General features: G+C 35.0%; 1 protein-coding gene and 1 pseudogene across 1 annotated transcript; both read right to left on the bottom strand.

Annotated features, from left to right (window-relative positions):
- Nucleotides 1-1,016: 1,016 nt before the first annotated feature.
- On the bottom strand, nucleotides 1,017-1,481 carry LOC110591782 (annotated as a pseudogene).
- Nucleotides 1,482-9,758: 8,277 nt separating this feature from the next.
- On the bottom strand, nucleotides 9,759-10,175 carry LOC110591783 (amelogenin, X isoform-like). Its single transcript, XM_044912038.1, has one exon. It carries the CDS (start codon nucleotides 10,173-10,175, stop codon nucleotides 9,759-9,761), a length of 417 nt encoding a protein of 138 aa, XP_044767973.1.
- Nucleotides 10,176-20,207: the final 10,032 nt, after the last annotated feature.

Here is a 20,207-nt window from a genome sequence, read left to right as displayed (position 1 = left end):
CTTTTTAATTTCTCTTTGATTTCCTGGTTGTCCCATTCATTGTTTTGTCCCATATATTTGTGGTCTTCCCAGATTCTTTTCTGTGGTTGAGTTCAAGTTTCATAGTTTTTGTGGTCAGAAAAAGTACATGGTATGGCGTCAGTATTTTTTATATCTTTTGAGGTCTGATTTGTGACCTGGTATGTGATCTATTCTGGAGAATGTTCTATGTGCAAAACAATATGTATTCTGCTGTTTTAGGAAGAAATGCTCTGAATATATGTGCTAAGTCCATGTGGTCCAGTGTGTCATTCAAAGCCATTATTTCCTTATTGATTTTCTGCTTAGATGATCTGTCCATTGATTTAAGTGGGGTGTTTAAGTGCCCAACTATTATTGTATTAATGAGTTCATTTATGTTTGTTATTATTTTTTTAAATATATTTGGCTGCTCCCATGTTGGGTGCGTAAACATTTACAATTGTTAGAGCTTGCTGTTGGATTATCTCCTTTATGTTATATAGTGCCTTTTTCTATGTCTTGTAGTCTTTGTTCTAAATTCTAGTATATATGATATAAATATTTCTACTCTGGCTTTCTTTTTTCTTTTTTTTTTTCTTCACAGTGCTTGGGTTTTATTTAACATCATGTCCATGACCCAGGGCCAGCTTGGAATCCACAGTCAGGACAGAGTCACATGGCCCACAGCTCACCAGGACCCCCATTCTCCCAGTCCACCCTGTGCTGACATAAGCCAAGGGGCCCCCATAAAGTAGGCATAGGACTCAATTCACTTACAGGTTTTTAGAGGCCTTGTAAAATGGATTCCCAAAGCAGCCACTTCTCCCAGAAAACTCCAACAGCGGTGGTGGGCAGGTCAGAGTGGGCGGGTCAGGGTGGGCTCCTAGGTGCTGGTCTTTGGTTTTGGTCTAAGCTTGTTCTAAACCTTCTCAAGGGCCACTTTTCCCAGGAAAAAGGTGACAGCAAAATTACGCTTGTACTAGTCTCTGTTATAATACATGTGCTTCAGAAAATTTTTACTTAAAAATTCCTTGTAAAAGTCAGCCATTTCTTCTGCATCTAATGTTGCTTTTTGACCTGATCCAGCTCAGTCCAGGCCTTTAGCTCTTAGTCTTGAGTGTAAAAATTCTTCTTTTTCCTTACAAAATGTCAAATTCTGTTTGCCCAGAACTGTTGGTTCCATTCTTGGGTTTCTTGTCTTAATTGTCTTAGCTTTTGTTCCAACGGTGATTCGTTTTCGGGGACATAAAAGTGAACAGGTCGAAGGTTTGAATGTTTATCTGGGTGTCCTATCCAATTATGGCAAAATTTTCTTGGAAGGCAGAATCCTGAGGGCCAGAGGCTGCATCCCTGCCCTCCGCGCTGCGCTGAGGGTTGAGCTGAGAGCTGCGGCCAGCGAAGACCTGGCAGAGCGGAGGGAGAAGGGCCCTCCTCCAGGGATGCAAAGGCGGCAGAAAGCCTCTGGCTTTCTTTTGATACATGTTTTTTCATGCACTTTCAATCTGTGGTGCTCTTAGGTCTTTAAAATGAGTCTCTTTGGGGCGCCTGGGTGGCTCAGTTGGTTAAGCGACTGCCTTCGGCTCAGGTCATGATCCTGGAGTCCCGGATCGAATCCCACATCAGGCTCCCTGGTCAGCGGGGGGGTCTGCTTCTGCCTCTGACCCTCTTCCCTCTCATGCTCTCTGTCTCTCATTCTCTCTCTCAAATAAATAAATAAAAATCTTTAAAATGAGTCTCTTTTAGGCAGTGTATAGTTGGGTGTTGTTTTTGTAATCAATTCTGACACTCTCCCTGTTTTGTTTGTTTTAAGTAGGCTCCATGTCCAGTGTGGAGCCCAGTGAGGGACTTGAACTCAAGGGTCCTGAGATCATGACCTGCGCTGAGATCAAGAGTCAGATGCTTAACTGACTGAGCCACCTAGGTGCTCCACCCTATGTCTTTTGATTGGCATTTAGTCATTTGTATTCAAACTAATTTTTGACAGATATGTATTTTTTCCCATTATGGTTTTTTTCTGGTAATTTTCTGTCACCCTTTCTTGTCTCTGTTACTTTTGGCTTTTCCCACTCAAAGAGTCCCTATTAATATTTCTTGCAGGTCTGGCTTAGTGGTCATAAACTCCTTTATTTGTTGTTTCTCCAAGAAACTGTTTATCTCTCCTTCTATTCTGAATTATAGCCTTGCTGGATAGAGTATTTTGGGTTGCAGATTTTTCCCACTCAAAAGTTGGAATATCTCATGCTAAAGATTTCATCGAAGAAACTCGAGAACTGATAAATAACTTCAGTAAAGTTGAAGAATATAAAACCAATATACAGAAATCTGTTGCATTTCTATATACTAATAATGAAGTAACAGAAAGAAAAACTAAGAAAACAATTCATTCAGTTGCACCAAGGAAAACAAAATGTTTGAAATAAATTTAATGAAGGAGGTGAAAGACCTGTGCTCTGAAAACAACACTAATAATATTAAATTTGAACAAATTTACTAGAACAATAATACTAAAACTACGATAAATAATACTAAAATTTATATGGAACCACAAAGACTTCAAATCACCAAAGCAATCTGGAGAAAGAACAAAACTGGAGGTATCACAATTCCAGATCATGATAGAGTTCAAAGGTATAGTAATCAAAATGGTATGGTGACACAAAAATGGACACATACATCAATAGAACAGAAAAGGGGGCACAATGATAAACCCACAATTGTATGGTCAATTAATCTTCAACAAAGATAGGAATACGCAATGGCAAAATATAGTCTCTGTAATAAATGAGGATGAATGAAACTTAACCACTTACTTACACCATACAGAAAAATAAATTCAAAAGGTATTAAAGACCTAAACATGAGACATGAAAACATAAAAATTCTAGAAAATATAGCCAGTAATCTCCTGGACATAACACCAACACATGTCTCCTGAGGCAAAGGAAACAAAAGCAAAATTAAACTTTTGGGATTACATCAAAATCAAAAGCTTTTGCACAAAGAAGAACACCATCAACAGTACAAAAGATAACCTACTACATAAAAGAAGACATTCACAAATTATATAACCACAGAATATCCAGAATTTATTGAAAATATATAGAACTCAACACCAAAAATCTGAACAATCCAATTTAAAAATGGGCAGAAGACTTGAATAGACATTTTCCAAAGAAGACAGAGTTGGCTAACAGACATATTAAGAGACACTCAACATCACTCGTCATCAAGGAAATACAGATCAAAACCAGAATAATAGGATATCACCTCACATCTGTCTTCTGATGTTAGAATCTGATGGCTAAAATCAACAACACAAGAAACAACAGGTGTTAGCAAGGATGTGGAGAAAAGGGAGCCTTCCTACACTGTTGGTGGGAACGCAAGTTGGTGCAGCCACTGTGGAAAACAATGTGGAGGTTCTTCACAAAGTTAAAAATAGAGCTACCCTATGACCCAGCAATTGCACCACTAGGTATTCACCCAGTGAAAACAAAAACATGAATTAAAGATATGCACCCCTATTTTATTGGGAGTTTTGCAGCATTATTTACAATAGCCAAAATATGGACAGGGAAAAACAAATACCATATGATTTCACTTATATGTGGAATCTAAAAATAAAACAAATTAACAAACTAACAAATTCAGAATCTAAAATACAGAAAGCAAATTGGTGGTTGCCAGAAGGGCAGTGGGGATTTGGGATTAGAATAAGGAAATTAAGAGGGACAAATGTCCATTTATAGAATAAATGAGTCACGGAGATGAAAAGTACAGCATAGAGAATATGGTCAGTAATGTTGTAATAACACTGTATGGTGACAGATGGTGACTGTGCTTACTGGCTTGAGCACTGAGTAATGTGTAAAATTGTTGAATCAAAGTGTTACACTAATATAACATTGTATATTAATAATACTTCAATAAAAAATAAAATTTAAAAAATTTTAAATTAATAAAAGAAAAATGTAATGAATAAATGATAATAAACCTGTCTAAGTAATGCTATCTATTATAGTTTGCTTATTGGGAAAAAGATTATAGAAGAATGTTGGATTTTTCCAACCCAATATACAGTAACAATTCATTATTTAATTTCAGTTATGGAAAAGTTACATGAGGATCCCCTGTACTCTAATTGCATTTAATCTATTTGGAGATGGTGCCACATTGGATTTAGGAGTAACTGCATGTTTTAGGAAGAAAATCTGTTTTTAAAATAATTCTAGTTTTTAATGATTTCAATGGAAATAAGTTCAAAATATCTTTTCTTATTAGTTTAGAATATTAATAAGGAGCTCCAATGTTGTGGTGATTACATGTATTCCAGAACATGTAAAGAAACAACTAGGCACCAAAACATATGAATTGGTTTACTGTATAGTTGTTATTGCCTTAAATAATCAGGATCATAATAACACTGCTTGCTTTGCTTCAAAATGGGAGTGGTTGGTGTACCTGCGTGGCTCATTCAGTTGAGTGAAAGACTCTTCATTTCAGTTCAGGTCATGATCTCAGGGTCATGGGATCCAGCGCTGCTTTGGGCTCCCTGCTGAGCAGGGAATCTGCTTGTTATCCTCTCCCACCACCCCTCCCCCCACTCAAATGCACAATGGCTCTCAAATAAATAAATCTTTTTTAAAAATGGGAGTGGTAAGTAAACACTGCCTTTGTGGCTTGTTTTTCTGCAAAGGCAATTTCTACCCATCACTTTTCGCTGTTTGCCAATTTTTTTTTTAATAAATTCTGTTGATAGGAATGGCACATATCAACAATGTTTAATAGGTGCTTTAAAAATATGAAATTGTACTTTAAAAATATGAAACTGTTTTTACAAAGAAATAGACTTTAAATTTTTCTATGGTGCCTACTTTTAAGATTAAGAAAAATCATTTATGAAAACCAATTTTGAACTCAGTTGAACTCAATTTTCTTGTCCAGGGAGAAAATGGAATTTTGTAAATCTTCTAAGCCCGTATTTGCTATTGCATGCAGCTGTACATATAATGCCTAAGTGGTGAATCAGTATGGAAGCTATAATGCAGGAAGTTATCAAATATGTTAACTTTTTTTTTCTGTATTTTAATATAGAAACTAATTGTCAGGTAAAGAGACTGTACTCAGTCTTGATTCAATGTCATGCTAAGAAGATATGTGCAGCCTTCTTATTCTGGCCATTCATAGTATATTTCAGAATTTTACTTGAAATGGCCTTTCTATATCTAAGTTTGTACTCATTGGACTACCTGGGGGAAAAAAATAGATGAGGATGAAGCCTGGATTTTCAAACAACATTATTTCCCACTGTAGCGTTCTCTGAAAAAGTCTAACAGCCTGCCTCTGGCTGATTTGAGATGCTGCTAGGATAGATGATCCTATAAGATTGCCAGGGCAGTGTTAAGGATTTGCTATAATTAGTGTCCATATTTGCAAAGGTTTCTTTTTCTGCTGTGGCAGTTTACCACAAAAGGAATTTTTTCCTTACAACTGCAAAGCTGTGCTTAGATCGGGAGTTCCTTTGTTTGACATAATAATCATTACTTAACACATCTTTGGAAAGTCAAATGGACAGCAAAAGTCTAGTGAAAATGAGAAGAGTTTTGTGACTGTGATCAAATTGAATTTATATTTGCCCAGATTATATAAATAGAAGCAATAGTAAAAGATTAGTTCAAGTGTATGCATGTTTTAAAGAGTCCTTATTTCCTTTTAAAGTTGAAAGTTTAAACAATACATCCTTTCTAAAATGAGCATTGCTGGAGGTGGGGGGGGATGGGGTAACTGGGTGATGGGCTTTAAGGAGGGCACTTGATGGAATGAGCACTGGGTGTTATATGCAACTGATGAATCACTGAAGTCTACCTCTGAAATTGGTAATACGCTATATGTTAACTAAATTGAATTTAAATAAAAAATTTAAAAATAAAATAAAATGAGGATAGAGATGGGTCTACTTCTATAGGGTTGTGATTACTAAATGGGTAAATGCATGTCATTTAATTAGAACAATGTCTGGAATATAATAAGAACTCGATAAATGTTTAAAATTAAAAAAGTCTCGGGGCGCCTGGGTGGCTCAGTCATTAACCTTCTGCCTTTGGCTCAGGTCATGATCCCAGCATTCTGGGATCCAGCCCTGCATCGGGCTCCCTGCTCGGCAGGAAGCCTGCTTCTCCCTCCTCCACTGCCCCTGCTTGTGCTCTCTAGCTGTGTCTCTCTCTGTCAAATAAATAAATAAAATCTTTTTTTTAAAAAAAGCTGATGATGGTTCATTGAGCAGTATGTAGCAGACTGACCAATTCCCATATACTTTTCTAAATCTGCTTCAAGAAGCATGCTTACTGCAGAGACCAATGTAGAAAAAAATAGTTGCTTAATATGGAGCATACTCAACATATCCTAAAAAAAATTCTCACAGCTTGGTCCATCCAGGTCTACCTGGTATTGTATCATTGGGGGTTTCAAAGGACTGTATTGTAGGGTGTGTTCATGTTTCTCAGGAATCATACATGGTAGCAATTAGTACATAACATGTGCATCTTACTCTGTTGTGAGAGATGCCTCACTGATAAATTGGATGTATGTTAAACTTTGAAAATTTTTGTATTGAAAGTTTTCCTGTGCTGCCCTAATTCTTTGGTATGCCTGGTTTTAACTGTGTGGTGTTCCATTGAGAAACAAAATAATGTTTCTTTCTAAATGTAAGAACTGTAGCCAACATTTACTGACTACTGACTATGGGCTAGGATTGTTGCTCATTGACATAAAAGGACTTAGATACATATTAGTACGTTTTATAGATAAGAGAATCAAGGCACAGTGTGTGTGTGTGTGTGTGTGTGTGTGTGTGATCAACAGGATTTTCTTTAGGTAAGTAATTGACAAACTGATTATTCTAAATTCCAGCCAGAAAATCTTTGCATCTCTGGAAGAGACAGGTTCTTGGCATGGCAAAAATGAAGGAAGTCTGCCATATTTGCCAGGGCATTTTGACTATACTTTTGTCATTATGTTAATGCTGCTAGGCCTTCTCCTATCAGTATTTGTGATCTTATTTTATCCCTTTGGTAGGTTCTAGATTCCTTAAGGATGGGAACTTACTGTTTTAATCAGGGCATGGAATAGTTCCTTACCTTAAAGGATATAAATAAATATTTACTAAATGGATTAAAATCTCTCCATACCAATTCCTTTAATCATAATTTTTTAATGAATTCAGATTTTTAAAAATCAGCTTATTTATTTCAATAGCAACACTCTTTCAGTAAATCTATGTATTCATTATAGAAAGTGATTAAGGGGCTTTCATAATAAAGGTACTGGACTAAAGTTACTGTGAGTACTGCATCCTGCAAAGAATGTTTATAAATCTGTGTGTGTATAGGAAGAAAAAAATTAAGTATGGATCTGTTAATATTTTGAAAATGATAAGGTAGAATTTGCCATATTAAAGACCATGAAAGTGAAGGAAATGATTTGTGTTTAAAATGTACATGTTTTTCAAAGGAAAATCTATTTAATAAAAATTTCCTTTGAAAAACAAATTTAATAATTTTTAAATTCATATATTATTAAACATATCATATGATTTCATTTAAAAATGTTTTTGGTAGAATCAGTAGAAACAAAAGTCCAGATTTTGATTTGAAGTATAATATCAGTGTTCTAGGTTCTTATTCATTTTGTAATATAAGCATTTTTCAAGAGTTCAGTTTCAGTGACTGTACATAGTCAATTTTTACTTTATCTATTATTAGAACTCATGTATAAACTAAAACACACACAAAAAAGATTTGAGGTACTGTATTTTAAATTTTCTCTAAAACAATAGTGTTATTTTCTTGCCAAACCATCTGTTTGTTGTTTGTAAATTCTAAATTCTCTCAAGTGATATAAAATTTTATATTTAATTCACAAACAATACATGGATTTTTAAAAAACATTTTATTGGATTCTAATAGTACTTATTTTTAGTTACAGAACTTACTTGTAGACCTACTGCAGGCACAAATCACTGTGTTCTTGTATCATTTCTAAAAGGAACTGAAATATCTGCTCTTCTCATTTTCTGATCTTTTAATCCTGAAAAAAATAGCACAAGAAACATTTAAAGTAATTTACAAACATTTTTAGAGACTACATGTACAGTAACACATATAGTTCAGTTTTACTTGAAAAATGTACTACGAATTAACTTTGAACCATAATCTCCAAAATTTCTTTGTTGTTTCATTGTTGCTAGATATGAGTTGTCCATGAAGATAGCCCCTGCCTCAGGACAGTTGAAACCTACTATATAATATTAAAATTACAATAGGTATCTTTCTTTGAGCACTTCCTGCCTGCTAGAATCTCAGTTAATCACTTTTTTATTTCCATAAACAACTCTAAGAAGTTGTCCATTTATAATCTAAATTTACACATGAGAAACTAAGTTTTAAATAGTTGAAACTACCTATCCAAAGTCACCTTTGTGTAAATAGTTTTGATATGGTATAAACACATGGCCTTATTTATTACTAAACAAACAAATGTATTTTCTATATAGTATATAAATATATGTGTACATATTATCTAGAATCTGTATCTCTTCACTAGAGTACATAAAGTTTAAACTAAAATAATTGACTACAGGGGCACTTGAGTGGCTCAGTCAGTTAAGCAGCTGCCTTTAGCTTAGGTCATGATCTCCCTCTCCCTCTGCCCCTGCCCCTCACCTCCCCTCAACCCTGTTTGTGCTCTCTCTCTCTCTCTCAAATAAATAAATAAAGTCTTGGGGTGCCTGGGTGGCTCAGTCGTTAAGCATCTGCCTTCAGCTCAGGTCATGATCCTGGGGTCCTGGGATGGAGTCCTGCATCAGGCTCCCTGCTCAGCGGGAAGCCTGCTTCTCCCTCTCCCACTCCCCCTGCTGTGTTCCCTCTCTCGCTGTGTCTCTCTCTATCATATAAATAAATAAAATCTTTAAATAAATAAATAAAATCTTTTTAAAAATTGCTGTTTCCTAACCTCTTTAAAATAAATAATAAATAAATAAATAATTGACTATAAGTACCACGTTATTTGTTATACAATCCTCAAAAATTGTCCCATAGCCTCATAAATATACTCATAAAACCCTATATTGCATAAAATATAATTTTTTAAAAAGATTTCAATTTCCATTTAGTCCTTCACTGCTTCTAAGTAGGAAAGCACTAATTGCATTTGTAATTGAAGAATTACATAAACTTCCATACACAGAACTGCGATTTAATGGGATTGGATGAAGTTCACCCTATTGTATTTCTAATTCATTTGTAAAACTTCCATTAATGAAAAATTATTTTAAGCTAAAATTTGGAAAATTTTTATTATAAATTAACCTACTCATCTATTAATTCTAGCATTCATTGCTAGGATTAATGTGAGGATCAAATGCTAAGAGTCTATCCAGCTTAGCCACCTTCAGTCACATTGAAAACAGCCTAACACAGGTATCTCTTAGGTCTTTAAATAAATTTTCCACATACCATGTTTTATGTTCTGATATTTGCATTTGCTTCACTCCTAAAATTACTTTTGGTATCCTTCAGTATAATTCTAGCCTGCTGTTGCTAATGAAATGTTTGAAAGATAAGGAAGACTGATATTCCTCAAACTTCCCCATAAAATGAATGCATTTTGGTCTATATTGTTGCTAAAATTCAAAATTATAGATTTGAACCTACCGTAAACATGTCATGTAGATAAATATCATTTTCTCAGATATATTGGCTTCAAGGGATACTCACCACTTCCTCCCGCTTGGTCTTGTCTGTTGCTGGCCAAGCTTCCAGAGGCAGGTCAGGAAGCATGGGGGGCAGGGGCTGTATGGGGAACATCGGAGGCAGAGGTGGCTGTGGCGGCAGGGGCTGGATGGGGTGCACAGGTGGCTGGGGCTGGATGGGCTGGTGAGGCTGGGGCTGGACGGGCTGGGGCTGGAAGGGCTGCTGGGCAGGCAGAGGGAGGTTTGGCTGGTGGTGTTGGGTTGGAGTCATGGAGTGTTGACCAGGAACTGGCATCATTGGTTGCTGGGGGACCACGGGCTGCTGAGCTGGCACCATGGGGATGTGGTGATGAGGCTGCAGGGCGTGATTCGGGGGATTCTGCTGGGACAGCACCAGAATGATTTGGTGGTGCAGGCATCCACCCATGGGTTCGTAACCATAGGAAGGGTACTGGTGAGAAACAAAGAGTCAGGTTTACCATTGGCTCCATTGACTTCCAGCTGGAGAAGTAGTCAAGTTTTTTCTTTGTCATTATGATAATATGAATATTTATTCATTTTTCTTTGTACAAGAATTTCTGACTGTGCACATAGATATGACCTTTTACAAACTAGATTTCCCATTAGTATCTGTATGTGGCATAGGTATGTTATTTCACTTAAAAGAAAATTGAAATACATGCTTAATATTCTAAGGGAATAAAGAACAAAAAAATCTGCATACCGGATGCCTTATGTTCTGGTACCATTTCAGAGGTGTAAGCACTGTAAGAGAAAGAGACATTAGAATACATTTATTTTATTTTAGTTGTATGAAATACAGATTCACTGATGCAGTCCTATCAAATTTGATAGGCTGAATGTGAGTTGTACAGAAGAAAGAATAAGGTAAACATTTGTCAGATACTTCCTATGGTTAGGCAGTGTATTACATCCATCACATACATTTCTCATGTTTTCTAACATACTCTGAGGCAAATGTCATTACTGTCACTTTTACAGACGAGGTCAGGTGGAGTTAAAGAGTATCATAATCTTACTGAGGTGATTCTGTTTAATTCCATAGCTCCTGATCTTCTTTGCAAGAGCAAAACAAAACAAAACAAAAATTAAGGTGATATAACATTAATTATATATTTTTTGTCTTGATGTTATAATGAAAAATAAAAGAGAAACATTGTGTCTCAACCTAAAACACAGATTTTCTGGTCAAATATGTCAGTCTTTTAAGACATAACAAAATGTTGCCTCAAGTTATTAACACTTTTCCTCAGTTTGTGTAAGTAAACAGATTCACAGATTGTCATCTGAACCTGTGAAAGAATTTAGTTTCATTTCTCCAAAAATAGTATTGTACTTGGGTAACCTCAGGTCCAGGGATACCTTCATGTAGTAGTAGAGCATTTTATATCAGTACAAGAAACAATTACTAACCGTAAGTTACACTTGACAAAGCATTTTTTATATTGCTTAACTATTTTGCTCCTCAAACTATTTGAAGTATGGACATTATAATTATTTGCTGTCGTCAGGTGATGAAACCAAAGTTCCCGAGAGGAAAACAATTTGCCCAAGTTCCTGTGGTTAATATGTGGTTGCGGAGAGCTTCAAACTTGATTTCCAGAAACCATGCTTTCCATTGCTCTGAGAATGTCTCATAGACCTCTATGGAGACCCATAGACTACGAACATCTTAGATTCATGAGTTTCTAGCTGTAAAGGAGCTTATATAACATCTTACCTGACTCCCCCACCTTTTATAGGACTGGAATAGAACAAAGCTGTTCAGCCAGAGTTCACTTTCTGCCCTACCATGCAGCCCTACCCTGAATGGTAGTTCATGATGGATAGCTTTATAGCCATAGAGGGAGAAGAAACTGAGTCAGGCCAAGTAGGAGTGTGCTGGGGCAGTGAAGGCTTGAAGCAACCATCAAACAAGAAAGCTGGTAATGTGAATGAAAAAGCAGGACTGAGAAATATCTTGAGGAATCAACGCACTCTTCTTTGCGGAGCCCAGGACATTGTTAACTCAAACAATGGTCAAAATTAGTAAAGAGAAAAATTACCTCATAGCTGAAGTTGTTATAACCAGGGTGCCTGGGATGAGGTGGTAGCTTTTATAGAGGGGAAAGGAGAAGAAAAACAAAGAGGGAGAGGGAGAGAAGAGGGAGTGGGGGAGAGAGAAGGAGAGAAGAAGGGAGAGAGGGAGAAAGATAGGGAGAGAGGGGAAGAGATTAAGTCAATATGCAATTATCCACATTAAGAGAAATTACTTTAAAAGAATCAGTATGGTGCAAAATATATTTGAAGTCTACTTTTGTTTGAACATGTACGCTGTGTAGGAGAGGAGCCCTCTCATTTTAAAGAGGTCCAGAGAAACTAAATGACTTTCCCAAGACCTGGAAGCAAAAACCAGTGCACAATTAACCTCCAGTGATCTTCAGACAACCCCCACATTCATGTTGTCAATTAATCCTATTCTATCTCATCCACCATTTTATATCTTAATGAAACTCACTCCATGTTGGAAAAAGAGATGTATTACTCTTACACAATTATGAAATACCAACAAGAGGAGAGTTGTCTTACAAACTTTCCCTTACAGATCAGGAGGTAGATAAGTGCCTAGGTATCAAAGAGATTACTCACAAATGTTATGCAAACCACATCAACAACAACAAAAGAAATAACTACCTGTGAATTATTGACGAATATGAAGATATGGGTGCAGCAAAGCGGAAACATTATAAATCCCATAGAAAGTGAAAGAGTTGATTTATGAAATTTAAACTGATTCTTTTTATTATTCTGTCAAAGTTTTTATGGCAGAAAAAAATTTAAGTTCAAAATAAAAATAGCCTGAATAATTATCTGCACCAGAACTGTCTGTCCCATCAAAATAGAGACCACATGACTGATGCCCATTGGCCCTGGAGTAGGGGAGAGGGAGAGGAGAGAGAACCATGCAGAACCTCTCACTCAGACATTGAGCTAATTAAGGGTCTATTATTTTTAAATGCTCATATTTCCTAAAATGGTTTATTTGCTCCCATCTGAGTGTGAATTATTTTAGTTGTGCAACTGCCTTTCCTATACCTTCTTGACATAAGCTCCCAGGCAGTGAGGGTGTTGAAGAGTACAAAAAGGGCTCTATTTGTAATATAGGGGCCTGTCAGGATATTAGGAATTGCCACAATGTAGGATTTCAGCAAGGCAGAGCACAAAACCTTTGTCTTGTGGGCAAGAGACAAAGAGAGGAGGCAGACATGCAAGCTTTGCTGGCTTTTGGTTTATCAACTGCTCTTTATGACACCAAAAGGCAGCTGGGTTCTGCTTTGCCTACAAATGATCTAAGCTGTCAGATCTTATGTACTTACATCTAAAAAGAATGGGCCAGATTTCCAGGTCCTTGGTACATCTGAATATAAAATATATCCACATGAATTTTGCACAGCCACATGGGAAGTCATGTGCTTGGCAGGTGCACCTGAAGGGATATGGCCTGTGACAACAAGGAGATGGTTCAAGAAGGAAATTCCTAGCACCAAAATCTTACCCTCTGAAGGATAACAGCACTGGGGTTTGCAGAGCAGGAAAAGAGTTGGATTCTTGTCAGAAATTGGGTTTTAGAGAAACCTTGCATTTTTGCAGTATTTCCTTAAAGTTGACTGAGCACTTTCAAGGGTCCCTTCCAAGTTTCCTCCATCTAGAGATGGGTGATGATATTTACAGGGTAATTGTTTCCACAAAAATCTTCTCAGGTGCTAGTTAAAAAGCAGAGTCCTGGGTACTACCCCTACTCTGGCTATACTGAATCAGAATCTTGGGTGGAGGCATCTGAGACTATTTCTTATAAAAAGCTTTTCAAAGTGTTTCTTAAACACAGAAACATTTGAGGACATCAGATCTTGCACTGTCTTAAACCCTAAAGTTTAACAACTATGGAGCAGATTTTTATGTCCAAGCTTGTGAAATTGGAAATTGACTTATACAAGGAGCATTTTACTCACAGGCATAGTGAAGGCTGCTCCAAGGAGGCAGGCAAACAAAATCCAGGTCCCCATTTCTTATGGCCCTGAAATATAAGTCAACATATGCCTTTATAATCTCATCTCAAACATTCATATAATTAATGCTTCATAAAATACATATAATTTGCATTAGTCTATTGCTAGTAAAGAGGTTGGGACCATCCATTTTATTATGCACATGTAATCTCTAGTTCTTAGCTCATTTTATTGTTTCTGGGGTCACAGTCCTATAAAGATGCTTTTCACTTAGATCGTGAGCTAAACAAACATAGAGAAATGAATCATCTATCATTATGTAATTTAGAATGCCATTTTCCTTTACTACCCCAGCCTCTATAATCATCTAGGGTCACAGAAGCTAAATGTAACTTTCAAGTAATGATTAAAGAATGCTGTTGGCTATAGTAGTTCAGGAGATCATTAAGGTATTTACCATTATTGTATAGCATTTTATACTTTTAGAACAAGGAGCCACAGAAATGTTTCTTGTATTGTCCACTGGGCTTTGCTACTACTAAAAACAAAAACTAATCATCTGAGAAAAGATGTTAAGTAAGCTGCCAAAATAGACTGAGTGACTAGTATTTAAGTTCTACATGTTCCAACCTTGCAGTATCATAGACAGATCTTCAAGTAACACATCTGAGTTCTATGGGTACACATTGCAAAAGATGTAAACAGAAAGAGAGTGTCCCAGAAAGAGAGGTTTCTAATTTTCCTTGATTCTGGTATTATTTGATTCTTTAATGAATTAAAATGATTTCTACCTAAAAGCTTCCATCTTTAGTCAGTGATATCTTTCTTTTGTGAGACACTGCACTGTAATTACTTCACAAATTAGACATTGGGATATGAAGCAAAACCCAAACAACCTCAGAAATACACATTGCTTCGAGGCCCAAGTTACTGACTTACTTTGAAAACCATAAGTAGAAAAACCCTAGCCCTTTCTATAGAAAGTGAGTATAATGTGTAATAATGCTGATATTAGAACTACAATAAGTTTGTCTATATTCTGTTTCTTAACAAATTAATAAGAAAAAAGTTGCTGTGAACATTTTGTTGATGACCACATTTTAAAATAAGTTATTTAATGCACTTGAATAAAATGATATTCAATGTTATAAACCACACTCAATATTATTTTAATTTGATAAGTAATTAAAAGAAATATTATTGTAGTTTGGTTTTAGAATGTGCTTTGGGTTCTGGAACTAAACTTTGAATATATATATACAAAAGCTTTGCTGCATTAAAAAAGTAAAAATTTCACTTAAGTAATCAAAGACCAATTCTACTGTGGTCCAAATGAGTTGATTCTGGACAGCATGTAGTATTATAAATGCGGAATACATTTACCTCTGTGAAATATGAAATACAGAGAAACAAAGAAGCATAATAGAAAAGAGCCCAAATTATGAAAAAAACTCACATACCTTTGAGTGTATCAGGAGTAAGTTTCCCTCTGAAACACAAGGATGCTGGATCTTTTAAATTTCTTCTAAGTATGAGCTCAATTTATATTATTCACAACATCTAGAACAACCAATCATATTTCTGAAGGAAAAATGTGTTGAGTATATCATGAATTTTTAGCAACCTTGGTTAAATTTAAGACAGTATACTTTGATTAGTACATATAGTCTTTCATTATGGGAAATAATAGGTTTAACAGGCAAAAGAAGTTTAATTGGTCTGTTATTTAAGTCTGTAAATTAGCTGATTGCACATGCTGATGTATTCAGGATTACTTTAAGAACCTGTTATGTCATTGTGGCAAGTATAATTTCAGAATCACCACTACTCTATTTTCTACTATTTGCCATCAAAGCAACCAAAACTCAGTGGTATCACAGTGGCAATACTTTCACTAATGATCTGAAAGAGAAGGCAAGAGACATATCACACACCAGATCACACATTTAAACATATATTTATAATTCTTATAAACACTTATCACAGCATATATTGCCCTGATTACCTCACTCCACATAGCAACAGCCTATCTTTGTATTATGGCCCCTCTTTCCCATGTATTTGTACTTTCATATATTAAACTGAATTTCTCTTTCTTTTTCAGAAACTTTTAACTGTTTAATTGAACCGTCACAGTATTCTAAGCAGTTTCTACTTCATCTAAACAACTAAAGTTCATCTCTCTAAGAAGACCATTAGTTACATATTAAATTGATGTTATTTCTTCTACTCCACCTTGTAAATCACTTGGATTTCTTTTTTATTCTATAATCTGATATTCAATTAAAAAAATTATAACTAATGACAAGCAGTAATTGATAAGTTGCCTATCAATGTTATATTAGTAAAGGAAGTATTGAACATATACTCAGATACAATTCTAAGTAAAGCTACATTTCTTTTATTACTTAATATTTACAAACTTTAATGTACATATATTATTAAATAGATGATCCATACTTGTTGAATTAAATTCAAGAAGAAAACATTCATGAAATCAATGTAATTGTGGTTAGGATCTTGGACTTAGACTTACATGAATTTTGACCCCAGGTTTATCAAGAATTGAGTTACCACTGACAAATTACTTAGCTTGTCTGACTCCCAGTTTCCTAATCTATAAAATGGGTAAAGTAATATAATCCACCTAAGATGACAAGCATGAAAACTAAACAAAGGATATCCTTGGAAAATAGAAAGTACTTATAATCTTCCTTAACCCCATCACATGGACACAGAAAATATTTAAAAGATGCAAGTAGGTAAGAATCTAAAGTGATTTAAGACAGTAAATTATTAGGGTTTCAAATGGCAATTGTGTCCATGGTTATTTTTATTTATGAATATATTTATCAGGTGAATTGAATATTAGAGGAAAGAAGGACTCCTTTTGAAGAAGATTGTGAAAAATGGATTTTAGGGAAGTTGGCACTAACTTATTTGAGGAGAGAAGCCAAGGTGATGAAAGACAGAGGAAAGAGAAGCAGGAGAGTGTAGATTACATTTTCTCGTTCAATATTTTGTCTCCTTTTATTTAACTATAGATATTGGAGCTCATGAAAGGATTTTTAGAAATTTTTCATGCAACAATAGGGGTGATAACTACTGATGAAGTCATTGAAGAAAAAGCTGTGGCCTTCTGGTTTTGCAATATTCATCTCACTATGTTTTTCTCTTTTTAAAAGTAAGATAGTATTATGTTGGGTCTATGTGACCAACAGAATTATTAATGGCATTAATTCTTTTCAACTCCTAGATAACAAGTTAGTGCTAATTCACCATTTTCAGGGTTTGAAGACGAGTTCTACAGAAACAATGTGGTTCTTGCTTTCTCTGACTGCAAATCCTAAGTCATAGGTCTTAAAATGTAAATAACTGTGCATGAAATGTCTTCTCTTGACTTAGATATAAGATGACATATATTTTAAAATCATTAAATTTTTTAGAAGAAAACAAAATATCAATAGGAAAGTTTTTCCTGCAAACATTTCTCTTATTAATGAATTGAATTTACAAAATCAAATTTTCTATTTTGACCTAGAACTTACCCCTCCGTCAAATAAATGTTACAGCATTTTCAGAGTATTCATTTCTGTTTCTTTGCTTTTTTGAGGTCAATTATTTAATTCTCTTTATGATTTAAAGAAACGTATCATAAGCATAAAATACTCCATGATAATGGCAAGGACAAATGCAATAACATGGTACTCAAATAATGTCTTTTTTCAATTATGCATTTTTTCCAAATGCATTAAATATATGTATGTTTAAACCTATGACTTTTGGTTATTATAGGGGCTAAAAGAACTTTGTATTTTTGTTTCTAAAAGCTTTTTTTCTAACATAATGAGTAAATAGATACCCTTACAAGGTATAATTAAGCTATTTTGCTCATTTATTTGTTTTTATTCCTTTGCTTGACGTGCAACCCATCACATTTGCCATTCCATAATGCTTATACTAGCAAGTTTTCCCCTTCTAATCTGCTGTTTCTAATATACGGCGTGCTGAACATCCATATGTCCAATCTTGTTCAAAGTATATGTGGACTGTCAGTAAAGGAATGGGCTAAGTGGTTCTGTTGAGGGGGACTTATCTGTGAGGAAAGTGCAAGAATATCAGTTTTATGGCATTGATTTTTTTATTATGTTCAGTTGCCACTGTATAGTTCATAATTAGTTTTTGATGTAGTGTTCAGTGATTCATCAGTTGCATATAACACCAGTGCTCATCACAACATTGATTAATTTGTTTCTTTTTTGTTTTGTTTTTCATTTGGCAGTAGGTATTCAAAACAGTTACCTTTATTGGTTGAAATCTTTATGTTTATTACTTTTATTAAAAACCTGAGGGGGTAAAAAAGTTTTCACATATTGTAGAAAACAGTGTGGATAATGTATATCTGAAAAACATCAAAGAGAGTAGGTAGATAATTCTTGGAAAAAGCAGTAGGAATAGAGAAACTTTTATTTAACGCTATGAAGGAAAACAGTAATGGGTGTTCTTTCTAAAATGAGCACACATGGAAAACAGAATTTGTGACAATGGATTGTTGACAGCATTGGACATTTTTAGAAACATGCTAACTCCCTGAGTGGAATATTTCGTTGCTTTATTCTTTCTAATATGAATCTAGTATATTACTAATCTTTTATTGTACACTTTTCTTTTTAGTAAGTAAATATGTTCACTGCTAAAGAAGTCATATATTATGAGTGAAAATTTTTATCTGTTTTGCATTTTATTTGGTTGATTCTCACTTGATGCTTTCTCTCACCAGAGGTCTAACATTCATAAAGTCAAATAAGTGCCTTCCCTTGTCAGTGTGACAGAGTAGCACTCTAGGCAGGGTCCCCAATGAGGATTATTTGTTTGTGTTGCCTAGTTGCCATCTTGGTGAGTTATTTTTCCCTTTGGCCCTCAGGTTCTCCACTGAATAAGATTGATTAGTTCAGCATTTCCCAAGTAAGTTAAAAGAAAAGAAGTAGATTATAGCAAATGTATTTGGGAGGTACTCTAAGTTACATGTTTCCCTTAGTTATTCTTTATATGACTATTCTATATGGTACTAGTATACACAACTTTTCCAAAGTAATTTGATCCTGGGACAATTCTGAAAATTTTGTGGGTCCCCTTCAGGCTGATAACTTGTCTAATTCCATGTGTGTTTTGTATCACTATCATAAAAAATTACTACAAACTTGGTGGCTCAAAACAACACACATTTACTATCTTATTGTTCTGGAAATTAGAAGTCCAACATGAGTCTTACACAGTAAAAATCAGATTGCTGCAGGGTCATATGCTTTCTGGACACTCTAGGACACAGTCCATTTCTTACCTATTTCAGCTTCTCAAGATGCCCTGTATTTCTTGTCTCATAGCCTCCTGCCTCCAAATTTAGAACCAACATTTCCTCTCTCTAACCACATAGTTATATTTCTCTTTTGCTCTGAAATGTACTGGGAAAGGTTCTACTACTTTAAGGGCCCATGTAGTTATGTTGTGTCTACCCAGATAATCGAGAATATTCTCACCACCTCCCAGTTGTTAGTTTAATCACATTGCAAAGTCCCTTTTTCCAAGCAAGAAAATATGTGGCCATTCCCAGAGACTAGGGTATACATATCTCTGGAGGCTGTTAAAACTACTGATCAGCCGGCTTGCCCCATGGCTTCTTTCATTTCTCAACGTTAGATGGTGTGGGGTAGAGTTCTGTGGAGCTAGGAAAAAAGCTCTGTAACAACAGTTTACTGCTGATTTGAGAAATCCTTGTGGTATGGGATGACTCTCCTCTTTCCTTACCAAAGAGCAATAAAATCAAACAATGCAAGGCTCTTAAAATTCTATGAAACATTTTATTTGTATCTCTTCTCCTGATATAGACAAGACAATCTTCATGAAAGAAACTAGGCTCTGTATTGCACTTTATTTTAATATCTAAATTTGTCATACTGGATGTCAACAATTAGTTTTCAAAATTGAAGTATAAATATAAAAAAATTAAATAAGTCTATTTTCTCATTTTGAATAGCCATTACCTGGCTCAATAATTTTAAAATTGAACAAGTCATTCAAATAAAAAATGTTTAAACCACTAACAATCTCTATAAAAAGAAACCAGAAGATAGTATTTCTAATCACTTTATAAAAGTGATTTGTAAATAGAAAATTATAAAAAAAAACTGGAAGATGTTATTTCTAATAACTATGTATCTAAAGCTGTTAGGCACATTTATTAGAAGGGAAACACTACATGGATTTGCCCTATCAATGATGTGTTTATCTCAAAGAAAAAATCAGATAAATATTAATTTTGCATTAATTATTTTTCAAAGCTTTCTGTTGGACTGCTTTTGTTTAAGATGCTTTAGGCTACATATATACTTCTAATATGGTGCAGCAAACTCCCTTTATACATAAGAATATTAAAAATAGAGGGGGAAAGATGG

This window comes from Neomonachus schauinslandi, chromosome Y (genome assembly GCF_002201575.2).
Source record: "Neomonachus schauinslandi chromosome Y, ASM220157v2, whole genome shotgun sequence".
NCBI lineage: Eukaryota > Metazoa > Chordata > Mammalia > Carnivora > Phocidae > Neomonachus > Neomonachus schauinslandi.
This window is presented reverse-complemented; position numbering and strand designations above follow the sequence as displayed.

What these genes read in the sequence shown, in the direction of transcription:
- LOC110591783 (XM_044912038.1), bottom strand. Translation starts at nt 10,175, where the DNA reads ATGGGTGGATGCCTGCACCACCAAATCATTCTGGTGCTGTCCCAGCAG.